This window comes from Acipenser ruthenus, chromosome 14 (assembly GCF_902713425.1).
Source record: "Acipenser ruthenus chromosome 14, fAciRut3.2 maternal haplotype, whole genome shotgun sequence".
Lineage (NCBI taxonomy): Eukaryota > Metazoa > Chordata > Actinopteri > Acipenseriformes > Acipenseridae > Acipenser > Acipenser ruthenus.
The window spans coordinates 26,525,216-26,546,564 of NC_081202.1; the positions used below are offsets into that span (position 1 = coordinate 26,525,216).

The 21,349-nt window shown below is 38.0% G+C and overlaps 1 protein-coding gene across 5 annotated transcripts in view; it reads right to left on the bottom strand.

Moving 5' to 3' along the window:
- The window catches only part of LOC117419926 (DENN domain-containing protein 5B-like), a 76,819-nt gene that overhangs the window by 44,068 nt on the left and 11,402 nt on the right, over positions 1–21,349 (bottom strand). For 3 of the 5 annotated variants that reach the window (XM_034926440.2, XM_058986257.1, XM_058986254.1), the window contains exon 2: positions 484–543. The exons of the other annotated variants lie outside the window; for them this stretch is intronic. In XM_034926440.2, the coding sequence (XP_034782331.2) occupies positions 484–543 (60 nt within the window). The remainder of the gene's footprint in view (positions 1–483; positions 544–21,349) is intronic. 5 annotated transcript variants of the gene reach the window in all.

Sequence of the window (21,349 nt, forward strand, 5' to 3'; positions counted from 1 at the left end):
ACATTCCCTTGAACAAATATGTTCCAGAACTTTATAATAAACACTTTTTAATCTTCTATTTATTACTATTGTTGAAAATGAAAAATCTACGATACCAGTATCAGTCATCAGGATAATTTGTGATATATCTACAGCAATTCCTTTGAAAATCTTTTAAATAAATGCAGCTGCTAAGCATGTGGTCGATGTTGCCTCATAATATTTGCATTTGAACCCTACATTATGTAAGAGCTTTAAAACTCAACACCTTAAACTGCTTTCGGGACAAAGCAAGCAAGATAGGGCCTATAATTACATCTATCTAATGGAAAAAATGGAAAAAGTACAATAACTCTTCTGATGTATAAACAGGCACTTCTGGGCACCTGGACCACACACATACAGTAGATATGCCAGAGAGCTAATACAGGGAGCACTGTAGATTAGAAGATGTAAGAACACAGGAGGCAGGAGTGAGAGTTGGCAGCTGCTTTTCATTTTTACCTGCGTTTGCAGCATCTTGGCTCCTGCCATGACGATCTGCTTCTAGCCATTGGTACAATGCTATGTAAACACAAACAGAAACAAACAGTGCGTGTCAACCAAACAAAAAACACATAATGAACATGGAGCAACACAAATAAATGGCATGACAATGTGAAGCATGTGACATGAATAGGATCTCTGCATGATTCCTGAATAGTATTGAAGCATGGTCAGACCTTGTTAATAAGGAATCACAGAGTCTCCCTATGGATTACAGCATTGGTTGTTGCAATGTTAAAAGCGTGGTCATCATATCAAGATAGAAGCTAGTACCTTAAGACATTAAGAACCCTGACTGCAATTCAGACGTATCTGAGCACATTTCTGAACTTGCACAAACCGATACATACACACACACACACACACACACACACACACACACACACACATATATACAAGTAATATTCCCCCATTTCCCTTTAAGGCAGCAAGTGTGAGGAAGCAAAGCAGAGTTTTCTTTTTCTTTCTTTGATGAATTCAGTCTGTTTACTTGCAGATGCCAGCCATAGTGTATCATAGATCTCTGTCATTGAACATCTCATCTAACATTTTGAGATGTGCAAAGTTAAATCTAAAACTGTCTCAATGGTACTCTGTGCTAAAAACAAACACAATAAAATTGGTAGACTAGGGGTCAAATATGGAGAAGACTTTGAAAACCGGATACACACGCACAACTGCGTTATCATGAATGCTTTGAATTGGACACTAGAGTATGTGGCACGTACAACACCCTCTTTACTGTAAAGCTACATAATACCATATGACTGTATATAACCCTTCTTAAATCACAACATAACATGCACGTAAATATTCATTACATTTCCGCCCAAACGTTACTGTACACTTTTTATTTTTATGCTACAAAATAATTAATAGATCAAAATAATTACAGCAAAAACAGCTACAAGTCACAGACATGCACTTGGGAGTGCTGACATTTCAATTACACCATGTTTGTTTTGTACTGTAGTCAACACTACTTCACTGGTACTTTTTATATTTTTGAAGAACAAAGCAGCCCACCCCAGGGTTTCTACAATACCGTCATTAGTCTCATTTCCAATGAAATTCAATTGCTTTTATTAAATGGGCGGGTGGCCTAGATTTGTACAATGCAGGCTACTTACAGTACCTTACCTTCTCATGGATGCAGGCAAATATTCAAAATACTATTAACTAAACCCGGGCTTTCAGGCACTGCAGTGTCTGACATGGTTTCTTTCATCAGTATTGCTCCGAATACATTGCAGAAAATACAACACTTTTTAGTAAGTCAGTTTTGAACAGTGTACTGTACTCCAATATGAGGAGTAATGCTGACTGTACAGTATTACTTGAATTGAATTACATTTAAGATAGAGAAGGCAGTAGAGGAGATTTTTACTGCTAAGTGAAGTACAATTTAAACAGTTTTATGGCATGAAAATAAAATGTTTTCTGTTGAGGGTTTAGCATTGAAAAGTATCATTTGAGAAACTGTCTGCACACGTTGTTTCTTAGTAAAACTATAAAATAAAAATATGCACTGTATATATAAATTAAATTGATGGGTTACAGTCAACCAACTTTTTTTTTTTTTTTTTTTTAAATCACAGCCTTACGGGAAATTGTGTGCAGAGACCACCTGGACCATGGGCACACACAAAGCTCAGTAGTAGAGGGTTTAAAACAATTACACATTTTTTTCTCATATAATGAAATATCCTTACAGTACTGCAAGGTAAACAGATGGGGAAGGCTTAATAAAAACTTGAAATAAAAAAAACAAAACACACCACCATGACAGCAATTCCTTACAGAACCCTAAGAGCAAGCATAAACTCCACCAGACACGAGTAAAGATTACATTAAACTATGATTGCTAGCCTACATTAATCTAGTCGTATACCTTCCCCACAGCAAACCATAATGAACCCCTCTCAGCTAGGCTACCAGTAGGAAATCAAATGTCCATTTACTGTCAGTATCGTATTCAAAAGCTTGCATTGTGTTCAGAATCAGATTTGAGCCAGGAGGCTGACTGATACTTGGTGGTGAACAGAAAAGCTGAAAGCCTTTCTTTCCACTACAGAACTGCACACTGTTTACAAAACCTTTCTATTGGTCCTTTCCCTGGAATATGAATTTAAGGGAGAAAAGACCAGGTACTCTATACCAAGGTAAATGGAGGAATTATTCAGAGACTGGTATTTGTATGAACATGCAAATTATGATCACTCTTCTTTAAACCAGACTTTGTTCTGATTGGTAACATGCTCACTTGCTGGCAATTTAAGACTCTTAAAACTATTCTTTATTATTTATTTCTTAGCAGACGTCCTTATCCAGGGCGACTTACAATTGTTACAAGATATCACATTATTTTTACATACAATTACCCATTTATACAGTTGGGTTTTTACTGGAGCAATTTAGGTAAAGTACCTTGCTCAAGAGTACAGCAGCAGTGTCCCCTACCAGGGATTGAACCCACAACCCTCCGGTCAAGAGTCCAGAGCCCTAACCACTACGCCACACTCTGCTTCTTCCTTACAATGTTGCAAATAATACAAATAGATTAGGCATTTTGGGTGAGTAAAGAAATAATACTAATCCAATGCTATGCATCAATGCAGGGACTACAGTCAAGAGAACAGAGAGCTTTGGCACATCAATTTATGGTTTGAAAAAGTTACTGTCCCTCATACAATGTAATAGGATCCCAGGCTAGAAGAACAGTGTTACAAAAATGCACCAGGTGACACATCAATGTACAGTAACTCATGAATGAGATGATTCAGGAACTCTTTCTGAAACCACACTTCCCTTGTCTTTATGTAGCCAAAATGGGACAAGATTTGCAACCGTTTAAAGCAATAATGTCTGCGAAATTACAGTAGCCTGAGGAATGCATTACCCAACAAGAAAAATAAAATACAAGACTTGACACATGTATTCTATCACAGAAAATAAAACATGAAAAAAAAATGGTTTAAGATGTCCAGACTTGTAAATGACTCAACGATTCCAAACCCTCGGATATTAAACAAATAGATCATGCAAAAGTAAAACCAGCATGTGCGATTCCCTTGTCAGAGCTTCCTCTACTCTTCCTCATACAGCTGAAGTTTTGTTTTTCTGAGTATGCTTCAATTGCCTTTTTAATGAAGAGTTGCTCAAGAAGAATTTCTTGCTCCAATAAACAAAATGTTACAACAAACCTATTTTGCATAACATTATTATACTGTAGTATAATTTAGGACAAAAAAACAAGCTTTGAAGTACTGTATGTCGATTCTGTGCTGTTTCTGGTATTCAAATTCTATGCATCAGTACCCTTTACTCAAGTCGGTGTTTAAAACAAGTATGTCATCAACATACAATCCCCACCACGGCTGTACATGCAGCATGTACAGAATAGTGTAGAATATGAATTAGCAATTAAAATGTTTAAATCAGAGCCTGATAAGCGATTCTCCAGATCTACGCAAAAAATGTGTGAAATACAGACACATGGATGAAAGGACAGACCCCTCTCTATATCCTCACAATGTGATACTCAATAGCTTATGATAAAAAATGTTAATAGCACGTGCCTACCCACACTACAGGTATTACTGATACACTACGGTATACACTTACTTCTGTGAGTCAACAAGGATAAGCATTCCCCATCAAACTATATCAACCACCAGGCTGTTCAAGGCTCAGTCAGCCTCGTCACAGATTTGTTTTTAAGTTCGCTGGCTGAAACCTGCAGCTCTTCACATCTTGACACCCATGAAATCACTGCGATTCATCACAGGCCTGTTTTGGTTGCACTGGGAATGCAAATTGTCCAATTAATTCTTGTGACTCAGCTGGTTACTCATGATTTTGTCATCTCATCATCCAGTGAACATGAAGATCCCTATGCTGGGATCAAATTCTGCAAAGTAGTGCCTGTACTGCAAGGCTGTATTTGCTCAAAACAACTGCAGTCAAAATGCAGCTAAACTTATATAATATTAATGTGGTATGAATTGGTTATTGTTCTGACCCATTCTTGGGACTACATCAAAACAGTGTGCTACAGAAGGGGTAGTTCTGTTGCATGGTGGTTTAGGGCATGCATGAAGGTTTCATTGGTTCAGTTTAATAATTTACAGCACAACTTTGCAGAGCCCTGTGCCAAAGGGTTACCATATTTAACACAGTGCAGAGACAGACAGAGCCACACACAGTAAAGTGGGACAGTAAAATACAAGGGCGGTTGTCAAACTTAACTTTAGCTCAACGAGAAGCCTCTCCCCACATGCTGTTAAAGCCTCACACAAGATCAGCATATTTGTGCAAAACAAGTCATGATGTAACCGTGTTGCATAATTTAACAATTACTTTACAGTGCAGACCCAGGAAGCTGCTTAGACTGCATGACCTTGGCCAGCAATTTACCAGAGACAGCAATGCTAGCAAATACTGCCGACGCCACTGCTAAAACCAGCTGAACGGCAGAGTGCACCTGGACTTGCACCTGGACTTGCACCTGGACTTGCACCTGGACTTGCACCTGGACTTCTATTAACATGGTCTACCTTTCAGGAGGGGGATAGGCATTTTCCATCAGTCCATTTCACTACAAACAGACCAACTGCTCAAACTATAAATAACCAAGTCTTTTATCCTGTCAACAGATTTTAGTTGTTGAAGGCAGTAAGAATAAGAACCAGTATGCAGTAAAGCAAAATGTAAAATATTTGTAATTTGGATCAAACACGGAATATCATGGAATAAGGTATAAACCTATTTAATAATATTTGTACCTTACATTAGAATATTGTACTTGTCAGATCCGCTGGCTTAAAATGTGGTTTCACTCCGATTGGAATCAAAAAAATCTCGGGATGTGTTAAATAATTATTTATTTATTTTTTAAATATTGTTTTGACATTGCGTGGCTGTGTTCCAACAATATGGAATTACAGGCAAAACAATTACTGTATTCCAAAATATATCTAGTGTATGCATCTGCATTGTCCAGCAAGTAACATTTAATGATGCACCTGTGCTATTAAATAATCTATATCTTTACAAATGTGTTAATTACATCGATAACAAGGTAGAACATAAACCTGATTCCTCAGACACCTAATGTGGCAGTTACTACTGAACCAGCAATTAGAATTTATTTATAACTGTCAAGTAAGCAAGTACTTTTCTGGACAGGCTTAAGAGCAAGAGATACAACATTGTACAGTGCTGGTGCTTATCTTTTATTTCTTCTTCAGCTGTGCTTTTAATTAAGCTTGGGGCTATTTCAATGAAGTATGGCTCCAGCAAGGGTTCAACACTTCCTATAGGAACTATATGGCATACTTACTTTAGTTTACATTGCAACTGCACACAGCTATCTCTGTAATTACCAGTGAAGCTTGTGGACGATATTTTCAACATATGGCAAATAACAACACACTACAAACCTTTCATAGATGCTCTAGAATTTTACTGAAACGATTCAGAAGTATGGCCAACAGATTCAGGGTTATGGCATTCAGTGATTTATTTAAATACAATAAAACCTATTGTATGGAGCTCAGGGACCTGCTCTCCACGGAGCTCCTAATGACCACATCAGGGAGCAAAGAACAGCTACAGTACAATAAAATTAATCCAAGCTGTATGACAAAAGGTCACCAAGGGCATTATGACAAGGGACATCCATGGTACTGTGCAATTACATATTAACGAGATACACAGTATTGTACGTGTGATTGCGTTGATGTCATCACTGGTATGTATGGTCATTTCTCTGTAAAATGTATTTTGTTGCCCACTGCATAGCAACATTTAGAAAATCTAATTTATTAGAATCTGGTTTAAAATTCTGTTTTTCCAATTCAGCAAAACATAATGTATTTTAACTGGTTTTGTTTTGCTTGTTGCTCTTTAGCCTGAGGCAGCTCCTTTTTCCGTTTCTATGCAGCAAGGCAATAAACACGACTAGACAAGTATTCTACATTTCCAAGAGATATACTGTAGCACAATTGCTAGTGCAGCAATTCAGTCCTGTCAATCAGCATTTTATTATTTTTAATTTGTTACATTTTCATCTTTGCAGAAGGGAAACCATGTCAATGAAATAATAAAATATTTATTTTCAAAAAGTCTAAATATTTGTAACTGCAGTAATCTTTCATGGCACCTTTATTATTGGATCAGTTCCTGCGTATGAGGATAAATCAGAGCGTAATGTTAAAAATGTAATTGTATTGATTCCATCTCCAAGAACACCAGTTTCTCCTGGTGCAGTAAAACCCAAAACAGAGGGAATTCCATGGGATTTCTGTTTGCTAGGAAAACTTGACCACAAGAGCAGGTTGAAGGTTGTCAAAACTCATGGAATACCTTGGTTACAATGCAAGTGTTGTAACTGAATCTGCAAACTTAAAAATCGAATTTCTTGCATTTGATGTGCATTTCTTTTCTGTTCCTTTTTTTTGGTTTGTTTAAGAAAACCTGTGTACAGCAAATACGCAAAAGGAATTGCCTGGCTGAATATACAACGCTATGATCACCTTTCTCTAGTATTGTGGAAGGGTCTGGAACGCATTTCCACTCGCTTGCTGCATTCATCAAATTACCCTGACCTTCTAGGAGCCCTTCATCTGCCATTCTGTAACACATTCTATAAATAACACAACTGAGCATCACAGGGGCTGGAGGGAGTTTAACATGGAGACACATGGGCCAGCCAAATTCTTATTACTAATTATAAGAACCAGACCCTTGTCCCAGTCAGAAACAGACCAACACAGAACAGAAAGGCAATGTTTAGTCTCTGAGAGATAGTAAAATGGTGTCCTTATCCATGGGATCACCATGTGGCTTGTTTTCAAACAAATCTTAAGCTTGGATTCAATCTAAATCACAGTGGCAGGTGTGGCACGCCTGCATTGTGTTACAAAATTACAATTTTCATTTAATTCAGGCTTCAGTGAGCTGGAAAGAAAACCATGCCCATACTTACTTTGTAGAACCAAGTCTTGTATGATCTTTGAGCATGTAATTTAGACTTGGCTCGAGAGAAAATCTGATAAAAAGGTTTCAGACTGAGCCTCAGCAAGCTATCACTTTTGATTCTCACAGTCACATCTTTGGTTAATGAAATGAAACAAAGACTTGCCCACGGCCCCAGCTGTCAGAATCTCTGTTGACACTATGGCTTTCCAAAAGACCATTTTGTGACTCAAGATTCCCAATCAACACAAAAGATATTGGCAGGAGACAGAATTACCGGTAGATTGATTTTGTGATTGCTGGATGTCAGAAGAGAAAAGTTCATTGAACCTGCCTTTGGAGTCCAGTGTAGAGCTCTCTGTGCAGTAAATGGAATGTACATTGTATTGCATGCATCCATCATATGTGCATGTATGTGCATGGTAATCACTAACATTTCTTTCTGCAGTTGATATCTTTGACAGATGAAAGGTGATGGATGTAAGCATGCAGGAATTGCCTGGCTGAATATACAATGCTATGATGGCTAAATAGGCAAACAGGTCATTGCATTTAACTTGGAGGTACTTCTTTAGTCTGTTAGTCTGTGGACACATGCAGTATGAAACACTCAGAGTCCTATTTGGTTTCTAGTTAGAAAAGACACTTTGACAGCATGCAATTGCTCAAACATCACAAACCACACAACTGCCCATCTTGGGACATACAGTACTAACACTGTTTGCATGTTAAGCTTTCACATTCCATGCCTAATCAGAAAATCCAGACACATTCTCCAGGGTCCCCACATCAGAATGTGAAGAAATAACCAGGGCTTGTCAAATAGTCCATCACACAATAATCCTCAAAATCAAAAAACAAGCTGCATTATGTTCAGGGATACACAACATGCAGAAAGCAGGGTTAAATAAAACTGTAACCTTGTGAATGGTCTTAATCAGAAGGCCAACAGTATCACAATTTAACAATGACCTGCGGTGTGATGATTCTGCAACAAGAAACCCCTCTTAATCTCCTGTAGTACAATCAACACATGTGCACTAGCCTGTATAAGGAAATGTGCATAAACCATACTCGATCTGATTTGTCATACATGCCTGCACAACATAATAACAAAATGACAATGGTGTTCCAAATGTACAGTATTTCTTAAGTTCACAATGTACAGTAGTCATTACATGATTTTCACTAGAGACAAGTCTTGAGATGATGAGCCTGGAGCCTAATTTGGCATAGAATGAACCCACAAACTACATAATCGTTCCAGATGTTCCAAGAACGTACAGTATCTGAGTGTTGTGAAACCTGTATTGTTTGTATAGATTCAATTACTGTAGCCTCATCTCCCAGTGTGACCCATATAGCTCCACATTGCTCCCAAAGACAGTTTGGATGTTCGTTTTTTTTTTTTTTTTTACTATTCATCTGCTGATACAAGCTTAGTTGTTTTTGCTAAGGATGTCCTGATGCCAAAATGAAGCAGGTTAAGCTTCTACAAAATTATTTCAGCCTTCCCTGTACTATCATGAGATGACAAAGAAAGATAAAGGAGATTAACTTCAATATGACCTTAAGGTATCCTTCATGGTCAATAAAATGTTTTCCAATTCTAGAGCCCACACGACAGCATGCATGCTTGGGTCGCTGCAACAGCTTCAAGTTACACTCAAGTAGCCGTAGCTCGAGCACGGTCACAAGCCAAGATGTCTAATTTAATTCAAGAGGTGCAGTGATGTTGGACTGGAAGCACAGAAACACATACATCCAAACACCCTCCCACATTTCAGATGAATTATCCCACATTCACCAGCTGCTTCCCAAATGCTATATTAGGTGGCTAGTCCCCCTCATTGACTTCATCACAATAGAAATTGATCAGTTCAGCCTAAAACCTGTCACTCTGCATTCCGTTATACAGAAGCAGATTAAGTCCCATAGTGATAACAAAAAATACACTTTACAGAAACAGAGCAACATTGCTTTTTCCCAGTTGATTGTTTGAGTTAAGGTAAACAGAGTATAACATATGCCTTGAGGTTAAACCTAATAACATGTCATTACATGCATAATGACTACTGGTATTGACTTTTCTGTAACTAAATATGTCAAAAAGCATTATAATTTTGAGTTCAGGGTTCCCAGCCTCCTTGACAAATTGAAAAAATAAAACAAGAACATAAATGGGAAAATAAATAAAAGCAGCTAGGCCTTATTAATGCTATACAGAACCAAACGTTCTTGTGGAACTACAGTAAAGTCAGTGTTTATTTAATCCTAGGATACAAAAATTGAGCAGTTCAGCCTAAAACTTGTCACTCGGCAATACATAAGCAGATTACAATATATTTTACAGTATGGTTAAAACCAGTAATTGTATACACCAATTGCTACACTTTATGCTGTACGCTGTACTGTTGCTCCTGCTGTACACATCACCCCATTGGTATACCTGTGCTTCACAAGCAGCATGTCCAGCACGCATTTGCTAGACCAAAATGACACAAGGCCAGGAAGGGATGAGGTGTGCCATGCTTCGGATGTTCACACACCACTGAGTACACCAAGGGACAGTCCCTAGCTCAACCACAGAGCAAATATTTATCATAAATAGCAGCGACTGCAGTTTCACTCTCCCTGGCGGATTCACCCACGTAATGTCGCATAGCAGGATTCCTACACAGCTGCAACCTCGTCATATTTGACTGTACATTTTTGGACCAGCTGCCAAAAAAACAAATCTCAGACCTCGCAGCTAAGCTATGCTAACAGGTTGTTCCGTTATTTTTTGGGGGGAGGTGCAAGTTTTTATTTTTGCAGCAGCAATGCATGCCATGCGATATGTCTTCAGCAGTACTTAGAATGCCTCCTATAAGCCAAATTCATAGCATTAAATAATAGGGAGTGAAAAGTAATGCCCCCCCCCCCCCCCCCCAGGAAAAAAGGGCATAAACTTCAACTCTTTACCGTAGAACAGAATTACATTTGCATTTATTTAGCACATTTTCAAGAAGCATTGAAACCCACTGTGCACCTTCAAAATGAATCGGAATCAAATACAATACACAATAGACAGACAAATAAATAAATAAATAAAATAAAATACATACATACATACATACATAACATACAATGTATGATTACAAAATAACTGTAGATGAAAATACATTCCATACCATCCAGTGGTTAAGTACTCTACTGATTTGGCGGTCAGACAGCATTTTGTAAGTATAAGAGCTTCCTCTGATACTTTAGTGCTCTAAATTATAATGGCAGAGCCACTGCAGCCTTACAGTACTCTAAAGTATACAAACATTATTTATATAATTTACACAGCAAGATCAATTTCTCATTGCAGTATGTCTCTTCTGGTTAATGCTGCACATGTGAGATACCAGTGAGCATATGTAGAGAGATTTAAAAGGAGGTTAAGTATAGGGTATACCAGTTTACTGCTCAAAAGACAATACCACTGTTACAGGCAATTCAGCAGTAAATAAACACTGTATATTCATTGTTTTGCCAACTTTTGAGATCGAGGTTTCTTAGCCTAGAATCAGCCTCCCTGTGCATGGGGATCTATGAATACAAAGTCTCATCACAGCACATTGTACAGTATACTGTGTAGTGATAAACTGACAACACTGGCTGGAAAGCACAGTACCTACAGAACGTATGTCTGGGCCTCATGTGGGATGATCCCTCTTGCAAAGACCAGCTGGATCCCACATATTAAACCACAAAACCTGGACACAAGATGTCTGTGGAGCTCTAGGACCTGAACTTTCCTGCACAGACAGGCACTCAGCTGAACAGTATGTAGAGTAATCCCTCGCTAAATCTTCCAGCTCACATTGGTTTGCTGAACACACATTGCTGTCGCTCGTGGCTCTCGCTCCTGCATGGGCCTGCTTCACATTGATTAGTACTGACACAGACTCCTGGACAGGATCAAACATGCTGTTTGGTAAAACATGCTGTTTGATACAAAAAAGAGCAAACACCCTTTGTGTACAAACAGCATGTTGGCCTAAAAACTGCATCTGCATCCAGTATTGAATCACATTACGAAATACAGGTGAAGACTATAGTACATGTGGCACGTGGACTGGCCCTTCACCCTAGATTGGAAGTGAAGCTCAACCCAGTGACCCAATGTCTGGCTGTTTTTTTTTTCACAATTAATAAAATAGAGCAGCATTTGAGATGCTTTGCGATTATTTCCTTTTTTATATGCTCCCATACTCTGTTATGTTGTTTGAATGGTTCTTTTTGCACTTACTCAAATGCTCTTTTGTAATTTTTCACATGCTTTACAGTTTTAGTTGACTGCCAACTGCACCTTAACACTGTCTTCTCAAAAAAATGAAGACACAGTCTGAGCCACTGAAAAGAGAAGCACACAGTATGATTGCAATCACAGAAAAGTACATTTGAAACTAGTTGCTTTGAATTTCAGTTTAAAGTTCACTGTCCCCGCCCCCCCACAAGATGCAAAGTTCTACAAATTTAACATACAATTTGAAGCAATCACAAATCACATATTGTTAAAACAATTATTTCACCTTAATACGCAGCTGTCAAGACCATTAGGGACAGCCCCCCCCCCCGGCCACGCACACACCCTTTTAACACCAATATGCAAAATGTTATGCACCAATGATTCAAAACAGTGAACAAGTTAGCGACAGGAAGCCATGTGATATTTGTTTTTAATCTCAGTGTGGAATTGTGCCCTTGCTTTCTGCGAGAAGGTGAGCGAGTAACAAAACAAAACAGTTTCACCTCATGACAACTGATAATTGGTCTCCGTTATCTGGTACGTTCCAGATTTCAGACATGTATGCATTATTTATAGATACCCTGTTGCCTTTGCATTTTACATAATCATCTGAACACTAATCTTATTACATGACAATTAGCATGATATGGATTACTGAAGGTTCTTCTAACCCTCAGTAGCGTAGTACAGAACATTTGCCACCATCTGCCACCATCTCAACCCTAGAAACCCAGGGAATGAAGGAAAGCATTCTTTTTTTTTTTGTATAAATACAGGCACTGAAATATTACTTTACCTGTAAATCTTGCAACTTGAAGCAGTGCATTAAACACCTGCAAGCCCACTATTTTCTGTGGTCACAAAGCATTAGTGAATCAGTAAACACATTGCAATCCTATCAAAATAACACTCCACTTAAAAGAAAACTGGGATTTTTCAGATTTTATATTCATTTTGCCTTTAGGCATAAAAACTACTTTTGGTCGTACATAGATACATTACTACAGTATGAAGAACATATTTCAGTAGGGTAATCTTTCTCCACACCGCCCATTTTCTGAATGAAAACATGTTAAATTTGAGCCATTCTACAAAATTTGAGGCAGATGAGAAGAAAAACATTAGCTCAGTTTGTGATGAAATGACACGACCAAAACGTTAGCTTCTATTTTCTTTTAAAGAATAAAAAAAGGGAGATTTGGCAAAATACAGTGTGCGGGAGTGTTCTATTTTTCATTCAACACAAACAAAGTCACCTGTCCCCCAGAGACGACATATTCCAGCAGCAACAGGTACCTTCGGGCTACTTATCAGCATTCCATTGCACAGTATGACGACACCTTCCAGGCGGACCGAGGCAAAGCACACAGACAGACAGCACAGAGCAGAAGCAGAGAAACTGGCAGCTTTAATTAAAATACCCATCAGTAGCACTGCCAGGAATTTGGGTTTTCTTTGTTATTCCTTAAATATATATTGATAGAAATCTTCTGTGTCCCACTGGTTTAACACATTTTTCCACGTTTTACCCTTCTGTGCAACCTACGTTATCAGAAACCAGAGAAAAAATATTAAAAAGAAGATACTGTATGTCCCTGTGCACAGGCAGCAATCTGCTTGTCGCTCTCACTCTCTCGTGCTGGGCTGCCAGTCAGGTGTACACCTCTAATCATTCACTGTTTTGCATCCATAATAAATGGGGAAAAAACCTTCAATGAAATTAAGTTCAAATCCCAGCTGTTTCTTCAGTCAGTGTGGGAAAATGGTTTATTAGAGGTCTGATTGAGGGCGATTTGGGCAAAAAATAGAAAATGTCTTTGACACCAGCACGGGAGTTTGGCCCACTTTTATGAAGTAGCTACAGTAACAAAAATAAACACTGTCCCTAAAACCACAAACAAAAAGATGCCCAACTGGGTCTCCAAGACTAGCCAGTGCTAAGCCTCACAATGCAATAGAGGACTACTTTTTTTGTACTGTAAACTCCATATTTGAACATAAACACATCATTGGCAAGACAAGTGCAAGGATGTCACAGTATGTTTGCTGCTACCGTATGAATACAATCAGAAAGAACAATGTTGCTTTCATAAGGACACTGCTGCTGTCTTGTACTAGGAACCTTGATTATGACGAGGCAGGATTCTACTGCTGCCAACATCCTCTCCCACCAGGATGCAGTTAATTTTTGCAGCTAAATTACTGTACCACTGCGCAGCTTTTAATTGCAGTCTATTACAAACAGTCACGGTTTTAATTCAGCGGGTTTGTATTGCCAAGTGGGATGCTTCTAAAAAAGCAGCATCAGGTAGTTAAAAAGGGGTAAAATAGCTAGGAGGTTGATACACTCTCACTATCCACTATCTAAGAAAGAAAGGCTCCAGGATTAACGCATCCAGCACAGCGTTCGATTTAAAGATCTCTGGATAGCAAGGAAATGTTATCAAGCGAGCTGTCTCCCTTTTTGTTTTATTTCCACAATCTGTCAAGAGAAGGTCAAAGTTATAACTAGGAAGAAACGAGCAAATCAATCTTTCTCTTGACGGAAATCAGCAGCATCTAATTGTCATACTGGTACTCAGTAGTCAGTCTGTGCCCTAGTCATTCCTAAGAAGTAAAATCAGAGAACATGTTAAAGCACAACTTTTCTGCTTCAAAGTTTGAGAGTGAAGAGTATGTGCCTCTGCATTGTAGGCTAGATTCTCACTGATCAGGAGGGACTGAATTCTGACAGCATTGTTGGAGACAGATGTTGCATTGCTTCATCTTGTAACTGGACTTAAATCACTGGCACATAGCAACATTGCACAAATTATTTTTTTCTTTCCCCCTCAGCCCCCAGTTCAATGAGGACTTGCTTCAATACAACTGAACCCACTGTAGATCCAGCCTGTCGCTTTATTTTAGGTTACAATGCAGAAAATTGTTTTAATTGTAGAAAATCATGTTTTTCCAACATACAGCACAATCGCTCATTAATAAATATTATTGATATATATATATATATATATATATATATATATATATATATATATATATATATATATATATATATATATATATATATATATATATATAAAAATTATACAAATACTTCTTTAGAAAATACCTAGAAAAAAAGGGGTCAACACCTAAAAGAGAATGTGACAAATACTGTTGCCCTTAGACAACAGAAAGTAACTGACAAAAAAAGACAGTTCTGAAATCCACAGTTAATGCGAATGGACAGTTCAAATGAGCTTTAGGAGCTGGGTGGAATCAGTTGGCCCATCACTGACTGCATCAGCTGAGAGAAGCATGTACTCACCGTGCGACACGCAGGGGAGAATGCACTTCAGAGGATCTCATACGGAGCGGCACTTTACCGAGCACCGGCACCAATCTGCCTCCCAGCACTTGCTGCAAAGACAGACCTGCCACAAGTTTGCATTCCATCGGTCGTTTAGTCAGTATTTTTGGCTTGCGCTCCATTTAATTAAAACTACAGGATTCATTTTATTCATCTAAATCAGTGATGTATCTTAATACCACTGCTCTTATAAACCTGATTTTTTTTATTAGATCATTAAAAGACCACAATTATTATTACTATTCATTTCTTAGCAGACGCCCTTATCCATGGTGACTTACAGTTGAAAACAAAAATACATTTTAAGAATCACAGTACAAGTAATAATACAATTAAGAGCAAGATAAAAATTCAATGATCTTGGTTCTAGCAAGTACAAGTATATGACAAAATACGATTCAATAGTGGAGCAGATAACAGTGTCAGTGATAGTTACATCAGGATATAATTAAATACAAAATACTACAGATTAAATAACACTTGTGACAGATTACAGTACTCTAAAGTACTGTAAAGTACAGGATTAAATGCAGTAAAATAGGGGGCACATAAGAGCAATGAATGTCCATTCTCCCTCTTATTCTCCTTCATCCGAGAATGTTACTTTCTCAAACAGCAAACACAGTTACATGAAATGCAGGTGAAGGTTTTTTTTGGTTTGTTTTTTAGTATTAAAAAGTATTGTTTGTTTGACTTCTAAGATAAGTAAGTGTGTAAAAAAATGACAATAGCATAAGTTAATTAATTGATTAATTGATTTGGATAACTGCAAGTATTACTGGACATATAGTTCCAGCTGAGGTCAGGAAACTTCTATAGGCGCTCCCCTTTTCAATTAGGAATCTCAATTTTTGAGAATGTGGAAATCCCATTTCAAATGTATTATTCATGTTCATTTTCCAGAGTGTGCTGAAACCTTTCAGCTGGTGCAAAAATAACTGACTACTGTCTTTATTTTGTCAATTTACAATACCATCTTTTAAAGCCCCTATGATGCACTTCGTTCAACAGACTTCTCACAGTCTGTTCTTGTTATCTGATGAATCATCCTGGCCGCAAACTCACCCCACACTGCAAACCTTACCACAGCCATTGTATTTGTGGATAAGGCAAGTAATCTGGGATTAAGACAGTATAAAAAAATAGTGCCTTTTGCTCATGGGTGAGACATTTTAGCAATAAAGTACTTCCTCATGCAGTAAATCACTTCATTTTGTACGCCATCACATTTTGAAGACCAGACCATCCATCTTCATTACAACACAGTCCTACAGCCCAAGAAAAATGGCCTATAAAAATGGGAGCAGTTCAGAATTATGGAAGCCTTGCCATGATAACACTGATCAGGACTGATTTTGTTTATTGTCCTCCAAAAAGAAATTATATTAAAAAAAAAAAGAAAATCCTGTTAGAGCTGACTGAGTTTTTTTTTTTTTTTTTAACAATTCAAATGGTTTCAAAAATAAACTAACCAAAGCCAAGTTTCAGCATGGTGCTGTAACCCAGTACCCCAAGATTGTATTACAATCCAAGCAATTTGAAAATGAAAGTAGTAAAACATATCCTGTACTATTGTTGGATGACAAGGTAAGCCTAGCAGGAAAGCTGGTCACCAGCTGAGTTTGTAAAGGACATCCTTTTGTGTGATTTCATATGCTACAGATTTCCAGTATAATATTCCATGTCATGTTATCAAGGACATGTAATAAACGGTAGAAGAATTAACACTTCTAGGAAATGTGTTTTTTAATAATGTTTGCATACAATTGCTGTAAACAAAAAGGGACATGTCAAATAAAGTTACAAAACAATTAGTAAATATAAATGGCAAATCCCAATTATTGTGTGTTAGACCCACCCACCCACAAAGGATTGTGCTGATGCTAAATATTTCCTGCCCATATATTATGATACTGTATGCTTAATATAAAGTATATTACTGCTTGAACCTGTTAACTGCAGTGCAGTGCATCCCAAGGTCTGTTTTACTCCCTATTGAGGACAAAAAAATATTTCTTTACTAGAGTTGCTAATGTGATCAATATCCTTCCAGCTGTCAGAATCTTGTCATGGGCTTCCACTCCTGTGCCAACAGAGCCCACAGGGTCGAAGCACTTAAAGCTTGTGCAAACTAAATGATGGTTTCACAGAATATTCTGTGGTGCTGCAGTGCAGTTCTCCTGGTTATAAACTAACTGTGTACTTTATGCAGATGCCCGTACTTAGGGGGGGGGGGGCAGGTTAGGAACACCCTGTCTTGTCTTTGAACTTCAAGGAGGTTTTATGCTTTGAACCTGGAGAGGTTGCACGTCGGCTCTGCATCGTTGAGGTTGCTAAACTTTCAAGGCATCAAACAGCAGCTTTGGGGACGGTGAAATGCAAATTAAGGGACAAGAGTTTTTACAGATGCCCAGGTGACTGTCTGCTGTCTGAGATCTAAAGATCTGGTTTTAGCTGCAGGTAGGTAGATGAGATGCATCCACAATCCACAGCGATGGCTGCAGTTCTACTGTAAAAGATGATAGATTGGCTGCTCTGGAGTAAAACAACTGTGAATGATTATAATGCCATTTGTTTCTATGGATACATTTTTTACCCAATAAAGCAAGACATGGTACTGTATGCATGTGAAATACAATATAAATAAAGTGTTTTGTAAGCAGCTCAAAGAGACAATGGCAAGATCCAAGATGACACATTCAAAACTGCGAATAACATCAAGACCTGGTAAAATAAATGTTTAACATTAAAATGCTTTTTTTTTTTTTTTTTTTACTTTCACAGTAAAAGCTTTATAGAGAAAACAAAATGACTATTATTACAAAATGCATCTCCAATTAAAGATGCACAAACCAATTACTCAATTACAGTATTTGCCATTCCAAGTGAAACAACTCAGCCAGCACATCCGCAGTTTGTCAGCTTTATCTCTACAATCTTTGTACCATTTCTTATAAAAATAAACCAAAGCTAGGCCTATGTTTAGCATGACTATCTTTTTGTATCTCTAGTGTGCAATGTTTGCAAGGATTTGTCTTTCGGTATCTTGTTTGCCAGACTGAGCTGTCAGAGGACAAAGTCTGCAGTCAGTGTATTCCAGTGTATTGGAATTGTAACCTTTACACTGCTGTGTCAAGTGAGCCTTGAAACCTTGAACTGTCATCACAAGATCTGCCATGCAGCAGCATACACTGCTGATGTGTCGTCAGAGAAGTGAAACATCTACAGACAGAGAGACTCATTACCAAACAGAGAACGGATAGACAAACACTAAAAAGGAGTATGTTTGAGTGTATGTTTTTTTCGTTGATTTAAGCTTTGCTCCGTTGTCCGGCACCTCAGCTATGCTACTTTTTGTTTTTCTAACCTGAGTTTGAGTACATTGCAATTTGTCATCACACAGGCATGCATGACTTTGTTACCTACAGTAGAACTATATATATATATATTTTTTAACATTAAATTTATATCTGGGAATTAACATACAGAACCAAATCACATACAGTATATTATATATCCCCTCCCACCTCCCCTGGCAACCTGTCAACTTCCCTGGACCTATAGATATAGCAAAAAAAAAGGGGGGAACACAGCAAACAACCAAAGCACATATAGCTCATTCAAACTATTGCAGAGTCCAACAGCAAGGATACTTTAGCTGCTGCTTCGCCCCATGTTACCAGCGTGGATGATCTGGCTTTATTTATTCAGGCTGTAGAAAGTTCCAACAGAATAATCTATTTAAAATTAAACAGCCATTGTTGCAAAGGTAACTGGTGAGGGGGGAGCCAGCGTTGCACTATCAAGCCACCTAACCCCAGAACACAAAAACATCTGGGCATTCCCATAAAACATGCAATAAGGTACCAGGAACACCAAGAGAGCAAAGCCCCACAGTGTGGATTGGGAATAATCCCCATAAGGAAGCTTCTACGGGGGGTTAAACAACATCTAAAGCAAATCCTGAAATGAATTAACAGATGATTAGGGTTTTTTGAAGCTCCAAATATGTTGTCCCAAACTGTTTCCCATTCAATTGGTCTATCAACTATAGCCAAATCTCTTTCCCATAAAGCAGTTAAGGACAAAGACTTGTAAGAGGCTTTAAGTAGATGCAAATAAATCTCAGAGACCATCCCCCTAGAGGAGCCCTGTGGCGGAGTGTCCTGCCCCTATTTATTATTATTTGTATTTTTGTTTGCGGCGCGGATAAAAGCACCGCGTCTTTTGTTATTGTTTTTTATAGTCAAATGGCGATTCCAAATTTTTTATTCTTGAGAACCCATAGATGCCAAGTAGAATTAAGAGGGGGTGGGGGGGGGGGGATTTTTATTACATGTGAGATTTAAGAAAGGACCAAAGAGAAACACATTATACAAAGGTAAAATTGAGATCAGCTTGTGAAAAAATTGTGCCTTTCAGCAAAGCACAGAAAGGGTCTATAAATTTCATATATAATCGCCTATATAAAGAGTTATGAAGTACATTAAAGAGATTATTCTGAAAAAGGTTTTGTATTTGCCCTAAGGCAAGACACATTCCAGAGTCAAATGTTTCAATTCTAACCACCTGAAATGGATTCACTGTTCTACAGAGTATAACTATAACAGGGCAGTTTTAGCTAACAGTGTGTCCCTTATCAGTGTTTACTAAGGTAATTTTCCATTTCCATTTTCCGTTAATGATATGACAGTTTATTGTTCTGTTCATGCTGTATGCACTTTTTCTCAAAGGAGTAGCTACTGTACAGCATTTCTTTCCAACTGCAGAAATCCTGCTGTGTCAATAACATGCCCACAGAAAACACACTGAATTGAAAGCCATTTTACACATACCTTTAATGTGGTGGTCATCTGGCTGGCAGGAAACCAGCATTTAAACATTTTTAACAACCTGCTACAGTGGCACACATGTTACAGTGCGAGCCCTCACTAGATACATGCAATTATGTTAAAGATGTATAGTAAAAGGGTTAAGAGACTTTCTCTCTAATGCCACCCCCTCTCAAGACACACCATCATAAAACTGGTGACTTTCTGTAGGTCTTCAGAGCATAAAACCAAATGCAATCACCTTTAACCTGAAAAGAGGAAAGGTCATGTGAATGTCAGAGAGCAGTGCACTACGCAGGGGCTGCTAAGCCATTTTTTGTAAGAAGGCTGTGCTGATTGTTTTAAATCAATGCCACAAAGCATTAACCATCCCACAGTGAAAGAGGTTTCCCTTAGAACACGTGCACATACAGTACAGTAACAGAAAGGTCTCCAGTATATGTAACTGCTTTGTGTTATCAGGATTCAGTGGTCAGCCTAAGGGAAGAGTTAAAATCACGATGCTCCCTTGCACTTCACTTTGCAATTGAGGGGCTTCACTAAAAGCAAAAATAAAAAATAAAATGGAATGTCATGAATCTAAGGCATGAACCAATCACGATTGGGTTCACTGGTTACTATAGCTACCGCTTCATCTGAGTAGGCGTGTACTAAACGGGAAGTAAACTGAGCTGTTTTATCAGTCTGTACAAAGTAATCAAAGATTTTATATATAGAAGATCTTTGAAGTAACTGCTTAAGAAAAAAAAAATCTTTAGAAGCCGTCAGTAGTCCTGCAGGGTTTGCAAAATTACAGTTCCCAATTCTTGGTAGTCCCGGGCACCAGGACTACCAATTTGTCCGCTCCTGCTAGTGCTGTACATCTCCATTATTAGTGACATCCCTGTACTATATCCTATAGTTCACTACACAGTTTTTCAAAACCCACACTTTGATATTGAAATAAATCCACCTACAGTACTTCATACTACCACTTTCCAGCTCGCTACAGCATATGGCCAATAAATTCATGTAGTCTCACTAAAACAATTTTATTTTCAAAAACTACTAACTCATTCCTTCCCACAAGTAATGCTTATCACTGCTATCAAAAAAGGGTGCCTTTGCTATAGAGACTATCCAGAGGATTTAATGCATTTCACATACAGTACTGTTGTCAAATATCATCATTACGGCTGACAACCTATAATAAAATTCAGGGAAAACAATTTCTGGCAGAGAAATACAATTTTATTAGCTTCTTACTCCTACTGCGTATTAATATCTACGTCAACAATAATTTCTGGCAACCTTGAGTTTAAACATGTTCGATTTTATTTTCTTTAAATAACCACACTAATTTACATTCATTTTTCTACCTGACAATTCTCAAGGTTCCAAATTTAG